Below are 16174 nucleotides of genomic sequence, written 5' to 3'. Positions count from 1 at the left end.
TATGTTTCTAAAGTTCACCTGAAAATGTGGGTCTCAGGACACAAAATACAAAATAAATATACACATTAATTTTGTAATTATTAATTACCTATAAATAAAATCTAATGAAATGGTTATGTAGAACTACTTTGTAAATACACAGTCATCCCTAAAATGCTTTTAATTACATTTTCAAATGACTGGTTTTCTTTAGATTAGAACAAAGCTTGATTATCCAATATAAGAAACTTACCTCCTGCCTTCACAAAAGAATTATGTTGGTGAATAAAGACAGTATCTTTTCAAGAATTTTAATTGATACAGATAGCGAAAATACAGGATTTTAAAATCTTAGAATCAGAGTATATTCCATAATATCATCACGAAATTAAAATAGTCTACAAAGTTAATTCTGCTGCTTATATGGATAATGGTGTAAAAGGCTAAAAGGTTAATGAATAAGCTTTAAAAGTACAGTCGTCATGTGATACTCTTGAAACTGGTCTAATATACTTGAAAAGTTCTGTTATTCTGCACTGAAGGAACAGTAATAGTTATGAATTAGCTTAAAAAGATGAGGGTTAATATTTTACAATAAACTGTAGATTCAGATGCTTATAAGCCATTATCATTCTGTGGCTTCATAGATGAAACAACAACATTCAGTGGAATTTATAAAGCAATCACAATATCTTTACTATCTTCTATTTTTCCTTTTAGTTATTTTGATCCAATTTTAAGCAGAAAAAATCCACCATCGATAAATGAAATATATTTCATGAAGTAATAGTTTTAATTAACAGGTACACAACTATTTGCACAAATATAAGTTTATAAATTCCCCAAAGCAAGCATCTGTGTTCTAATTAGTTTAATGTATTAAATATTATGTCAATGTTAAATTGTCATATTAAATATTAAGATACTAAAATATTATGACAATTAAATTGCTAAAGTTTACATACTAGTCTGGATATTCTGGTACAAAAAAGTAAAAATACAAACTTAAATTTTTAAAAATATCATTCAGACAAGCTTTATTATTAATGCTTAAATTTGATTTAATGTTTTCTTCTTACTAAAATTAAGAACAGGTAAAACAATTCTGAACCATAAATGGTATTCATTTATAGTGAAAGTGAAAGCAAGAAGAATCTAGTTTATTTTACATATTAAATCCCTTTGCCTAGTATATGGAATCTACTGTTTTCTTAAAGATCACTAAACAACGTTGTTATCAATTAGTAATATTTTAGAATTTTGATATCTCAAAATACTATTATGATTTGAAAATTACTTTCTGGATAATACACATAAAATATTTCCTAACCAGCATATTATTTTCCTTTTTTTTTTTGCTTTTAAACAAATAACCATGAATCATTTTCAAAATAAAACCCCAAATGGAAAAGTATTATTCTGAATAATCATTACACTGGCAATACCTCTACTTTTAAGGACCATATAAAGGCTTTCAGTTTCTCACTGGAAACTGTTTTGTAAATCAAATATAAATTATTTTAGAAAAGACTTTGGAAAATTGTTAATACCTGTGGTCAAGGAAAAGGGTACAAATATCCTACACGGCATTTCAACTACATCAATAGTTTATTCATTTTGGAAAATGACAGGATTTATATTATACTGATGGGCAAATTTTTGGAGTTATTGAACCCACTATTTCGAAATTCAAAAAAGTAAAAGTTATTAAACTTTAATAAAGTTTAATATAATGACCAACTATCAATTTTCATTGCACAATTAGTCTTCTAATAAACTCTTAAGGTTCTGAAAGAGTTCTTTTGCCCATCAATATAATATAAACTCTATCAAATAGATCAAATATTAGGTATCTTATTGCTTCTGAAAGAGGTGCTAAAGATGACTAAATTTTACAGTTAAGTTAAACTCTGAGAGGAAATCTTTCTATACTATATTTTATACACAACTTCATAGTAGTTACAAACTTCTTTATTAAAGACATTTCACTTTTTTGAATCCTAAAAGGGTGGGTTCATTGACCCCAAAATAGTCACTGAACAATGAATATCAATTATTAAGAGAAAAACAGACACTTTTCCATCAACTTCCTTGCTATCATTTGTCACTTCTGCTTTTGATGTGTTTGCCCACAAAGCCCCTACTAATTTGACGGTTACATCACCACTGAGAAACTGATAATTTAAATACAATTTTTAAATGCTGGCTAAAAGTCAAAAACCTCTTAAATCATGACATAAAGGCTTATACAGAAAGTGAGAAAAGGGAAAGTGGCATTTATTTATTGAGTGCCCAGATTTAAAGGCATCATTTAATTATCTGGACAACCCTATGAAATAGGCACCACTATCGCCAGTTTACAAATGCGAAAGTGAGACTGACAGCAGTTGAGTGACTTATCTGAAATTACAACCTAGTTAAGTAACATTGCCAGGGATCAAAATTTATGTTTTCTGCCAAATTAAGTGCATCAGACTTGTGACAATAATTTCAGTAGCTCATGGACCATCTATGTGTTTTTCCAAAGGGCTAAGGTTGCTCCAAGTCTAACCTTCACATAAAATTCCTCCTGCACTTCCTTTGGAACTTAGTATCTTTCTATAATTAATACTGCAAAGTCTGAACTCTCTTTGGCATACACATGTGCACACAGATACATGCACAATTTACAAATGCTATCTGATCATGAAGTTTAAAATTCACACATTATCTGATCATGAAGTTTTAAGCTATTCTTAAAAATAGCTACTTAAGAATTTTACGTACTCAACACAATTTTTATGAAGTTATATACATATAGGCATATTCATATGTCACTCTTGCCTATGCTAAGTAAATAAAACTAACTTTGATGTCATTACAAATTCTAGGAAGCTTAGAATAACACATTTTTATAGGATACAAAATAATGTGAATACTCATTTCATAAATTCATTTTTTAAAAATAATTTTTTACCTAAGCAGTTGAAAATACTAATTTAGCAAACCCTGATCAGTACACATTAAAATTAATATATTTTGCTTTAAATATAGTCCTATAAATTATAATGATTTGGTTACACCCTGTGTCTACCTCTTCCATCACTCTGAAAGAGCTGGGCGTGGTGGCTCACACCTGTAATCCCAGCACTATGGGAGGCTGAGGTGGGCAGATCACCCGAGGTCGGGAGTTTGAGACCAGCCTGACCAACATGGAGAAATCCTGTCTCTACCAAAAATACAAAATTCGCCGGGCATGGTGGCACATGCCTGTCATCCCAGCTACTCGGGAGGCTGAGACAGGAGAATCGCTTGAACCCAGGAGGCGGAAGTTGCAGTGAGCCGAGATTGTGCCATTGCACTCCAGCCTGGGCAACAAGAGCAAAACTCAGTCTCAAAAAAAAAAAAACAACTCTTGCTTTTGGGCCTACTCAACATAAATTCTAGGAAAATGCCAAATAAAAAAGTGGTGGTTTAAAAAAAAATTGTTTTAGTAAGATATGATTGGTTTTATTAAGAAACCTTTATTAACAGTTCAGAACATATTTTTATATCGCATTTAATCATCAATTTTCATACTCATATAACCAATATGTAAAATACAAATTTAAATCCCAAACAACTATTCTTACAGGAATTTTATATAAAATATATACCAATTCAGAACAAAGTATTTCATCTATTAAACATTCTCATAAGGCCAATTACCTAAATGAAATAGTACCTAGGAACTATAAACTAGGGACTATTAAGACCTTCTTTTCACATGCAAAAGGGGAAAACACACTTGTTTTGTGTGCACACCTGCATACACACACACACACACACACACACAAGCCTCAGAAACCTGAAAATTATCTACATACTCTAGAAGTGAGCTTTTTGCTCCTATTTTGCGACCTACTCAAAACACTCGCATCATTCTTTCAAAATAAGGACATTTCTAAAATGTGTGGCGAAGCTTGACATATATTAGGTAGTTCAAAGAAAAGCAATGATTACAAGTAAAAACATTGAGATATCTGATTTAAAGTGAAAAAGAATTTATTTAATTTTTGCCATATCAGGACAACAAAGCAGCCCTTTTATGTCACCACTCATTAAAAGGGCATTACAAAACATTAACATAATGTAGTAGCCCATGTTTTCTTTCAGGCATTTTCAAAGGGCATCTCAGACCCACAATATTTTCTATTGAGTGTGCAGAAAAACAGAGTTGCACAATCATTACTAAGGCAAAATAATAATGTCTCCCTTTTTATTGAAACATCAATGTTCCATGTTTTGGAGATATTCTGAATTTAACATTTATAGATATGCAATATTTAAGTTTTAGGATATTAGCATACTATCAGCAATATTGGGTTTAATAGCTACTATCAGGTAACTGATTTCTAATGCACACAACATAATTTGATAGTATAAGAAGATGGCCTGAATTTTGCCCTCAAATGCACAAAAAGAATTTCCCATATACATTCTCAAAAGTCTTTGGCCTTGCTGAATAATAATAGAGCTGTTATTTTACTGTGAAGCAAAATAAGCCTTCAAGTGTCCCTTACTTGATCTTAGAAGGTCAAATTCTCTGTCCAATAGTTCCTCTTCAGTTAACTTAGAAAAATTATCCTCTCCAAAAGGATTCCACCCTGACATATCAGGTGGGTTGCTGATGTTCTTCTGATTTGTGAAATTTGCAATGGCCTCTTTATCAGCAACTGACCTATAGAAATAATTGAGAAAGAAAAAAGAAGATGGAAAGCAAAATTAAAATTAATAAAAATTCACAATGCCCTAGTTTATACTTTATAAATACTTAGAAAACCAAATCATTTCCTTATGACAGAGAATGACAGACAAAGGCATGAGATGGAGAGAGAGAACATATGGGATCTAGATCACCTGCATAAGGTATACTAGCTCCATAATCACCTACTTAAGGTACACTAGCTGTATACCCTTGGGCAAGTTCCTTAACTTCTCTGCCTCAGCTTCATCTGTAAAAAGGAGTAATAGTATCCACCTCATAGGGTTACTGAGAAGATTAAATAATTTAATACACATAAAGCAAAGAGAACAATATCTAGTAAAAATAAGAATAAGTATTAACTGTTATTATCATAGGAAATAAGCCTTAAAGAAAAAATCAGTCACCCATCAGACAGTATCACTCTAAAATCACTACTGAACACAGTGATCAAATGCCTTGGTTATGCTGGGACACCAGAGTAATTTTCCTTTTGACAAAGGCATTCCCTATATATAGCTACTAACAAAAGATGAATTGCTAGGACTGCTTTAAAAGTTAGCTAAAATTAAGTGAGGGTTATTTTTGTATATAATAAATTATTTATAGTATTTAAAGTATCTAGAGTCTGGAGCCTGAGACCACTGGTTCTATGAAAATTATCTTACAGGGCTCTAGGCTTTTAAGAGAAGATGAGAATCTAAAGATTTCTTAACCCGAGAATCTCTGTGTACCTCTCCCGGCAACCCAGCCTGGAAATATAGTCATGTACTACACAATGACCTTCCAGTCAACAATGAACCATATATATAATGGTGGTTCCGTAAGATTAAAACAGAGCTGAAAAATTCCTGTCACCTAGTGATATCGTAGCCATTGTAACACTATAGCACAACAGATTATTCATGTGTTTGTGGTGATGCTGATTTGAAGACACCTACTGGGCTGCCAGTTGTATAAAAGTATAGCAATACAATTGTGTACAGTGCATAATATTTGATAATAAATGACTGTATTCTGTTTTATGTATTTACTATACCATATTTTTGAGTTATTTTCAAGTATACTCCTTCTACTTATTTTATTTGAAGTCGACTGTAAAACAGCCTCAGGCAGGTCCTTTAGGAGGTATTCCAGGAGAAGGTATTGTTATCATAGGATATGACAGCTCCATGCCTGTTATTGCCCCTAAAGAACTTGCAGTGAGACAAGATGTGGAGGTGGAAGATAGTGATATTGACAATCCACACCTTAGGCCAGGACTAATGTGTGTGTTTGTGTCTTAGTTTTCAACAAAAAAGTTTAAAAAGAAAAGTTAAAATAGAAAAAAACTATAGAATAATATAAAGAAAATACTTTTGTACAGTTGTACATGTTTGTGTTTTGTGTTACTACCAGAGTCAAAACATTTTTAAAATTTTTAAAGTTTATAAAGTAAAAAACTGAAGTTAATTTATTATTGAAGAAAAAAATTTTACATAAATTTAGTGTGTCCTAAGAATGCAGTGTTTATAAAGTCAAGTCTATAATACTGTACAGTAATGTCCTAGGCCTTCACATTCACTCACGACTCACTCATTGACCCACCCAGAGAAACTTTCAGTCCTCCAAGCTCCATTCATGGTAAGTGCCCTATACAGATGTACCATTTTTTATCCTTTATACAGTATTTTTATTCTACCTTTTCTATGTTTAGATACAAAAATACTTACCATTCTGTTACAATTGCCTATAGTACTAAATACAATAACATGCTATACAGGTTTGCAGCCTAAGAGCAATAAGCTATATAATAAAGCCTAGATGTGTAGTAGGCTATACCATCTAAGTTTGTGTAAATGCACTCTACGATGTTCATACGACAATAAAATTGCCTAATGATGCAATTTCTCAGAACATGTCCCTGTTGTTATGCAATGCATGACTGTATAGCATAAGAATGAGACAATGTAAGAAAGCTATTAAGTTCCTTTCATAATTCATATCCAAATCCACTTAACAGTAGTAATGAAGGGAGAATCCTAATGTTCAAAGTGGTATCCCAATTTCGCAAGTCTTAACTGATTCCCTAAATTTACCTAACTGTTGAGAGCTCATTGTCATTGCCACCAAACAGGTCTTAGAAGAGAAAGAAAAAGGCAAAAGTCATCCATTTAATCCCTTAGTCCAAGCCCCTTCAGTATATCTAAGCCAAGAATAGGATACTTAAATACTTACTGAAGGCTAGCATATAATAGATGAAAATAAACATAGTAAGTTACCTACAAGTAGACAGACTTGCTTAGTAAGTAGAACTTACTATCTTAATTTTAAAAACAATTCAGTTTAAAATCCATTCTGGATGCATTAACTGCCAAGCAGTCTGAGCCTGCCTCCTGTGACAGAGTCCCATCTCTAATTCCAAAACTATCTCTAAGAAATTTCAGTCCTTAAAACACAGATCAGATATGTTTTTATCCAGAAAATTGAAGGGAAAAAAAAAAACAAATCAGAGTGTGTAAAACTCAGAGAGAGATGGTGGGCATTCCCCCTCCTGTCTGTCAATGATTCCTTTTAGAACTTTGATTCCCTATATGAATCACCCTCTTACTATTCCCAAAATAAATTTACGGATTCCCATTAGCGGGCTGTAACTCAATAGGGTATCACCTTAACGTAGTTTAAACAGGTATTAAAATATGTCTACAAGTTATCTGACATTCCTCCCTTCAAAGGGTGAAACTGAATTTCGCTGCCCTTGAACATGAGCTAGATCTAGTGACCCAATTCTAACAAATGAAACATGGCACAAGCAGCAGCCCATGACTGCTGAGACTAGGTCTAAAAAGACATTTCAGATTCCTCCTTGCTCTGTCTCTTGGATCACTTGTTGAGGGAGAAACCAGAATCAATAATTCCTTGTTCAAAATAATTTTTGCCTTGCCAAAGAGAAAACTCAAGCAGTCTTTTGGAGAAATCCATGTGGCAGGGGACTGAAGCCTCCTGCCCAAATCCATGTGAGTAAACTATCTTGTAAATTACATCCTTTAGCACCAGCCAAGCCTTCAGAGGAGAGCCGAACCAGCCTTACCAGACACAACCACCCTGTTAAGCCACTCCTAAATTTCTGATCCAAAGAAAGTATGTAAGATAATAAATGTTTACTGCTGTTTTAAACCACTAAGTTTTGAGATAATTTATTAGGCATCAACAGATAACTAATACAGCAGGGCAATTATATCATAAGAAGATAACGTATGCATAGAAAATGTTTATTTTAACTATTATTGGAATATAAAACAATAATACTCTCTGATATTCATAGTAAAGATAAATTAATATGGTGGAAGAGTAGAAAGTTTAGCAAAAGACAGTGGAAAAGAAAAGGAAATAATCATTTCAACAAAGATAGTGACTCTTTTCCTCTAAGGAACTACTTAGTTTCTTATATTCTACTCAAATAGCCCCTTACCCACTTAGAGACAAACATTTAACCCCAATTCTCTTCTTCCACTGACTTAGTTATAAGCAGGAACATTAGTGTAGAGCTCTTTTTAAATTGTTACAGAAGACATTACACTCAACATACAATCTGATGTTAAATAGGTATAATAATATTAATGCAGTAGCACTGACGTACCAAGTGTGGCTGGAGCAATGTTCACACATGAAGTTCCACATTTCTAACCTTTAGTGGCTGAGTGTATAATTTTTTCTACCATATCCTTAAATACATAATTTCATAGGAGTGGAGTAAAACAAGTCTTATGCACTTTCCCAGATATGCAACCCAATATTTCCTAACCTGGGGAATGCAAGATGATTTTTGTGATAACTTATTTTTTAATAGTTACACAGAAATTAAAAGAAAAGTATCTAATGTATCAAACCTGTGATTTGTCGAATAGCATCACTACAAATGAGAACAAAGCAAGCCGTGCTACAGTAATTAATATACATTACAGGTATCAGCACCTTGCATGCCAGTGTATGCCTCAAATCCCTGGATATCCAACTTTCTTTGTAACTAATCAGAAGTTTAGACAGATTTCTAATTCATCATCCCATTCTCATCAGTGACATAACTTTGCTTCCAGAAGCTGACAGACTTTTACAATATGAAGTATACACAATACCTATGCTATGTCAGAGAAGACAGTTTAATATCTTTTCTACTTTCCAACTAAATACACTAGATTTGACATTTTTTTATGCTAGTTAGCTTCAAAAGTGGAAAAAAGCAATCATCTAATTAATACAATAGACTCATCGGTATCTTAAACTAAGCAATCATCAAGCAGAATATCCGATTTTTAATGAGGAAAATTATTCCATTCTTATCACTAGCGAACTTAGCAAATTTATTAGATTACAATTTACATTTCGTACTTTATATTTTAGTGGATCTTGTATAAGGTTTTAATTTTATTATACACAATAATGTTCCTAATTATTAAAGAAAAAAAGCACTACATGAATAAAGCAAAACACTTTAACTAGAGTAGATAAATGACAACGAGTTTGGCAAATACTGATCTGAAGGTTTTGTTTGTTTGTTTGTTTGTTTGTTTGTTTTTGTGAGATGGATTCACCAGGCTGGAGTGCAGTGGCATGATCTCAGCTCACTGCAATCTCCAACCCCCGAGTTCAAGCCATTCTCCTGCCTCAGCCTCCCAAATAGCTGGGATTACAGGCGCACACAACCACACCCAGCTAATTTTTGTATTTTCAGTAGATACAGGGTTTCACCATATTGGCTAGGATGGTCTTGATCTCCTGACCTCGCGATCCACCTGCCTTGGCCTCCCAAAGTGCTGGGATTACAGGCATGAGCCACCGCACCCTGCCTGAGCTGGACATTTAAACTGGCCTTTAACCATATACTCTGCTTTCTCCCTAGACAAAACTGTCCTAATTCCTCCACCCCAATTCTTACTTTAGAAAAGAAGTTCAAGAAATCAGTTCATGTTTCTGTCTTCCTCCCTACCATACCCGCCCCACCATCTGTCCCTGGTGCATGTGTGCACACATGCACACACACGCACGTGCGCGCACACACACAGAGGTTGGGAGGCATTCTATAGCAAACTGCATACTTTAGCTCTCTCTTGAGATGCAGTGTACAAGTATGCTACTGATGCTGCTGTTTCTCCTGCTCAACTCTGAGCCAAAGCTTATAGACACCTTTTCTCAGCTATTGTTTCAAATCCTTAAATAGCATTGTATGAGAACTTCTTCAGTGTTCCTGTAACAAAAGTCTAACAGCTCCTACCTCCTAAGTATCTAAAAACATTAGGAGGCATTCATGATGATTCTTAACTACAAGATGCCAAAGCACCTGCCATTTTATATGTAAAAGAAAATTTGTACCAAAGTTGTTTAATTTATAACTCACCTAACCAATATATCTAAATAGCCAAAATATACTATTCCCAACTGTTATAGTAACAGTATGTTTACTATATATCATCTTAAAATATATATATGTAAAAATGTTTATACCTATTTAAATTAAATTATACAACCTTTATGAGTAAACAGTAAAATTAATCAAAGGTAATAACATGTAAATAGAAAAAGTCTATGAGGATTTATTTTTAACTGCTAAAGTCACTTGTTAGGGTGTTGTTTATACTTACATTACAAAAAATGCCTATACACACAAGACAATAATATCCTTAGCCCTAAATGCTATTAGATGTTGCTACGCCTTACCTACAAATAACAGTAAGCAGAATTAACTGAGGAAATGGAAGGATGGGGATGCGAAGGGACCAGAAGACAGGACTAGGAAGAGAGAATGGGTGGCTCTACAGAAAAAATAAGTCCAAATTAATTTAAGAGAACTTAATGACCGACGATTCAACAATGACTTCCACTTCCACAATAATTTCCTTTGCTTTCACTGGAAAAATACTTGCCTACTGGCACTATAGGAGGAGTCCATTATGGTTCCAACCTGAGCTGGAAGTGATGAAGTGTAGGAAACTAAGGCTGGTGAGAACTCTTGAGGGGAGGTAAGATATTCAGGTGATGCCTGCTGTTGAGACGGCTGATGTTGAGCTAGCATCTGCTGTTGAAAGAAAGCCTGCTGATACTGCTGCATCTGAAAAAAGAAATGATATTATACAAAACAATGCTCCAGTCCTAAAGCACTGTCAGCACTGCATCTATTTACTATGTTCCTTCCTTTCACATTGGTGACAAAATCAGAAACCTAAAAAACAATCACCTGCAGGAGCAGCTCTACTACTGGAAAACTACAGCAAGATGAAATAAACCTTTTTAAAAAGTTGTGAAGGTAGGCTCACTTGGCCAGAATCAAAAATCCTCTTTTAAATATTTCAAGAAAAAGAGTAGCTTAAAGTCACTAATACAGTGGTTGCTGTAAAAAAAAAAAAAAAAAAAAAAAAAAAAAAAAAAGGTCAAATTATTCTCTGAAGCAAATACACTCTCCATTTGGGTTTCATTTTTTTACTCAATAGATATTTGCTGAATGAAAGAGACATGTGACAAAAGACTATAGGTAAGACATCATTTCCCTTACACAATAAGAGAAGTATGTTATCAGTCAATTACTATGTGCCATATTTATGTGCAATTTAAAGTTGTTTGAGAATATATGACTGGCTTTGATAAAACACATGTCAATTAACTTGATTTTGAATTATTAAATTCTGCATAATATGATTCATACTGTGAATTCCAACACCATAATGTATACTAAGAGAAATCTCTAGAAATTATTTAAGTTACCATTGTTGGATACTGTGATGCAGAAGGTTGTGGTTGATATACCGAATGCATTAAAAACTGTTGCTGAAGCATCTGTTGCTGCTGTGTTGCATGTTGATACTACAATGAGAAAATCAAACAAATTAATAAATGTTATTCATGCCTTTTTTGTGTCAGAGCCCTTTTTCAAAGTATTGATCTTACCATAATAATGATTTGAGAAATCAGCAGTCCAAACATCAACACAAAATAGTTACACTCTAAATTACTATAATTTATTAATAAATATGCTTATCATCAGAAACCTAAAACCAATCATCTGCAGGAACAGCTCTATTACTAGAAAACCACAGCAAGATGAAATAAACCTTTTTAAAAAGTTTTGAAGGTAGGCTCATTTGGCCAGAATCAAAAATCCTCTTTTAAATATTTAAGAAAAAGTCACTAATACAGTGGTTGCTATTAAAAAAAAAAAAAAAAAAAGGAGCAAATTATTCTCTGAAGCAATTCTCTGATCCAGAACTAGTTTCAAAATTATCAACAAAACATAACAGAGATTCAATTAAAACCACTTGTAGCACAATTTAAGAATGTTTAGAAGAAAGTTACCAAAACACATTTACCACCTTTTCCTAGAAGATAAAGACACAAGAAGTGAATTCTAACCAAGATCCATTACACTAAATTTACACTCTCCTTTTATCTCCCCTCCAGTGGTGTCCTCTGGGCATCCCATGGTACCACCTACTTACCACCCTCCACTCTGGATCTATCAACCAAAACCAGGAGGTGACAAAAATCTAAGACAATGTTACTTCTGCAAAGCCTAATATCACCTTTCCAACAATAGCATTATTAGTCTGTGAACTCAAAATGTAACCTCAGATAATATTCATTATAAACTGCAGTACTTATTTGTGAATACTAAATGTTTCAGATGAACATTCTTTTCTTTATAAGGCCACAATGCAACCTATTTTAGAGTATTCTTAAGTATTTCACTGATTGCAAATTAAATATTATTTCATAATCAGAAAATTGGGGAAAGTGTTTACTCAAATCTAGAGTTCAAGGCGCCCATGATACAAAAAGGAATTCACTGATACTCAATTTGCTGCATCAATTTCACACTACTTCCATATTTAAAGAAACAAAAAAATTACCTGCTGCATATAAGCATCATGAAGTAGGTGGTGGTGGTGGTGGTGGTGGTGGTGGTGCTGCTGCTGCTGCTGCTGCTGCTGCTGCTGCTGCTGCTGCTGCTGCTGCTGTTGCTGCTGGTGAGGATGACGATGCTGTAAATGGAGTTGCTGTAATCTCCAATCTCCCTGCTGTAGTTGCTGGAGTACTCTATGCTGCTGTGGTGGTTGCTGAGGAAGTCCCTGACCCAATAAAATTTCAGGGCCATTTCCAGGTCTTAGTGCCCCTAGAGACAAGGTCCCAAACACTTATATTACCATACTAATGATTTCAATTAAAAAGCTGGATTTCAACATGCTCATTTCAATAGTAATTTAACTAAGGCATTTATATCCTTATTTATAATACAGAAACTTCCATATGCATAGAGTTTATAGGGATTTACTTTAATTATAAGTACCGAAGAAGCTTAATTTTGTCATCTACAACTTTGAACAAGTCAACATCTTAGAAACACTTCATGTTTCATGCTTCAGCTCTCCATGAACACAATATCCATGTTAGTTTGTTCTACACTGTTCAACTATATCATGTACTATCATGAGTATGTATCATTACCAAAATAATTCTCAGTCTAGAATGCCATTTTCCACCTACTGAAATTCTTATTCTTTAAAGTTTAGCTCAAATCTCTCTTCCTTGTTCCTTCAACTAGCACTTCCACTCAGTTTATTCCATTTTAGTCTGTCTTGCACATATTAATGACTTACATGGCTATTTCCTAGCCAGGGACCCTGAGTGAAAAGATGATGACTTACTCAAAGAGTCCCAAAAAACCTTTTATACAAAAGATGATTAATAAATGCTCACTGTAATGAATCCATTAACACTGTCTCCTAAACGGATATTTATTTATAAGCTCCATAAATTATGCCCTAGGCAAATCCTATATATAAACTTTAAACATTAACTAAAAAGTAAGATATACACTTAATGCAATACACTAACACACTATAATTTCTATATTCTCCTCTAACTTACCCTACATTCAAATGCAACTGTTCAATCCTAGAGGATAGAAAGAGTGGGGAGAGAGTGCAAGGAGGGAGACAAGGGTTCTTTTTTCATCAGTGTTAGTATCCTCAAATTTCCTCAGACCTAAGTACAACAGCTTTATGAACATAGTTTTATAACTATTTCTAACTTTTCTACTTATAAGGAAATGCATGTTCATTTTAACTATCCTTGAAAATACTTATAAAAATGTAAGTTAAAAAATGAGAATCACAAATCCACCACACAGATACAACCATCATTAGCCTTTTAAGTGTATTTCTTTCCAGGTGAAAGAGTATTAAAATAACTACTCAAAAATCATTCACCTTGAAATTTTTTTTAATTGACAAATAATAAGTGTACATATTCATGGGGTATATATTGATGTTTTAATACATATTTTGCAAAGTGATCAGATCAGGGTAATTAGCAAAACCATCATTGCAAGCATCGTCTTTTTTTGTGTGTTAGGAACACTCAACATTCTCTTTCTACCTATTTGAAATTATACAAAATATTGTTAACTAGTCATTCTAAGTGGTAGAGAATACTAGGATTTATTCTTCCTATCTAGCTAAAATTTTATATCCTTTAGTAAATCCCTCCCTACCCCTCACTTCCCCTATCCTTCCAGCCTTTAGTATCTTTTATCTCCTTGAAAATTTAATATCAGTAAGTAACTTTAATAACTTTATAATAAGTAACTTTAATAACAACCTAAGTAACTTATAGGTTAAAAAAGAAATAACAAAGGGGCCAACGTAGAGCTCAGGCTGTGGCTTCAGAGAGTGGAAGCCCCAACCCTTTTAGCAGCTTCCCTTTGGTGTTGAGCCTGTGGGTGCACAGAAGTCAAGAATTGAGGTTTGGGAACCTCAGTCTAGATTTCAGAAGATATATGGAAATGCCTGGATGTGCAAGCAAAAGTTTGCTGCAGGGGTAGGGCCCTTATAGGGAACCTCTGCTAGGGCAGTACAGAAGGGAAATGTGGGGTCAGAGTCCCCATAGAGTCCCTACTGGGACACTGCCTAGTGTAGTTGTGAGAAGAGGGCCACCATCCTTCAGACCCCAGAATGGTAGATCCACCTACAGCTTGCACCATGTGCCTGAAAAGGCTGCAGACACTCAACAGTCAGCCCATGAAAGCAGCCGGGAGAGACGCTGTACCCTGCAAAGCCACAGAGGCGGAGCTGCCCAAGATCATGGGAATCCACCTTTTGCATCAGCATGTCCTGGATGTGAGACCTGGAGTCAAAGGAGATCATTCTGGAGCATTTAAATGTGACCACCCCACAGGATGTCAGACTTGTATGGGCTCCGTAACCGCTTTGTTTCGGCCAATTTCTCCCGTTTGGAATGGCTGTATTTACCCAATACCTGTATCCGCATTGTATCTATGAAGTAACTAGCTTGCTTTTGATTTTACAGGCTCATAGGTGGAAGGGACTTGCCTCATCTCAGATGAGACCTTGGACTGTGGACTTTTGGGTTAATGCTGAAATGAGTTATGACTTTGGGGGACTGTTGGGAAGGCATGATTGGTTTTGAAATGTGAGGACACTGGCCGGGTGCGGTGGCTCAAGCCTGTAATCCCAGCACTTTGGGAGGCCGAGACGGGTGGATCACGAGGTCAGGAGATCGAGACCATCCTGGCTAACACGGTGAAACCCCGTCTCTACTAAGAAATACAAAAAACTAGCCGGACGAGGTGGCGGGCGCCTGTAGTCCCAGCTACTCGGGAGGCTGAGGCCGGAGAATGGCGTGAACCCGGGAGGCGGAGCTTGCAGTGAGCTGAGATCCGGCCACTGCACTCCAGCCTAGGCTACAGAGCAAGACTCCGTCTCAAAAAAAAAAAAAAAAAAAATAGGAATGTGAGGACACGAGATTTGGAGGGGTCAGGGGTGGAATGATATGGTTTGGCCTTGTCCCCACCCAAATCACAACTTGAATTGTATCTCACAGAATTCCCACATTGTAGGACGTACCCAAGGGGAGGTAACTGAATCATGGGGGCCAGTTTTTCTCGTGATAGTGAATAAGTCTCATGAGATCTGATGGGTTTATCAGGGGTTTCTGCTTTTGCTTCTTCCTCATTTTCTCTTGCTGCCACCATGTAAGTGCCTTTCACCACTCACCATGATTCTGAGGCCTCCCCAGCCATGTGGAACTGCAAGTCCAATTAAACCTCTTTTTGTTCCCAGTTTCTGGAATGTCTTTATCAGCAGCAAGAAAACGAACTAATATGTATGTACAGTATGACTCCTTTTATTTTATTTTATTTTATTTTATTTTATTTACTTACTATTTTTGAGACAGAGTCTTGCTCTGTTGCCCAGCCTGGAGTGCAGTGGCATGATCTCGGCTCACTGCAATCTCCGCCTCCTGGGCACAAGTGATTCTTGTGTGTCAGCCTCCCAAGTAGCTGGGATTACAGGCATGTGCCACCACACCCGGATAATTTTTGTATTTTTAGTAGAGATGGGGTTTTGCCATGTTGGCCAGGCTGGTCTTGAACTCCTGGCCTCAAGTGATCCACCCACCTCGGCCTCCCAGACTGTTGAGATT

The 16174-nt window shown here is 35.2% G+C and overlaps 1 protein-coding gene across 1 annotated transcript in view; it reads right to left on the bottom strand.

Moving 5' to 3' along the window:
* Nucleotides 1-16174, bottom strand: part of BMP2K (BMP2 inducible kinase) — a 142874-nt gene that overhangs the window by 32515 nt on the left and 94185 nt on the right. The window contains exons 11-14 of the mRNA XM_050791138.1: nt 12580-12842; nt 11438-11536; nt 10603-10787; nt 4521-4678 (exon numbers count right to left, since the gene is read on the bottom strand). Coding sequence (XP_050647095.1) covers nt 4521-4678; nt 10603-10787; nt 11438-11536; nt 12580-12842 — 705 coding nt within the window. The remainder of the gene's footprint in view (nt 1-4520; nt 4679-10602; nt 10788-11437; nt 11537-12579; nt 12843-16174) is intronic.

The sequence above is a fragment of the Macaca thibetana genome, chromosome 5 (genome assembly GCF_024542745.1).
Source record: "Macaca thibetana thibetana isolate TM-01 chromosome 5, ASM2454274v1, whole genome shotgun sequence".
In the NCBI taxonomy this organism is placed as follows: domain Eukaryota; kingdom Metazoa; phylum Chordata; class Mammalia; order Primates; family Cercopithecidae; genus Macaca; species Macaca thibetana.
This window is presented reverse-complemented; position numbering and strand designations above follow the sequence as displayed.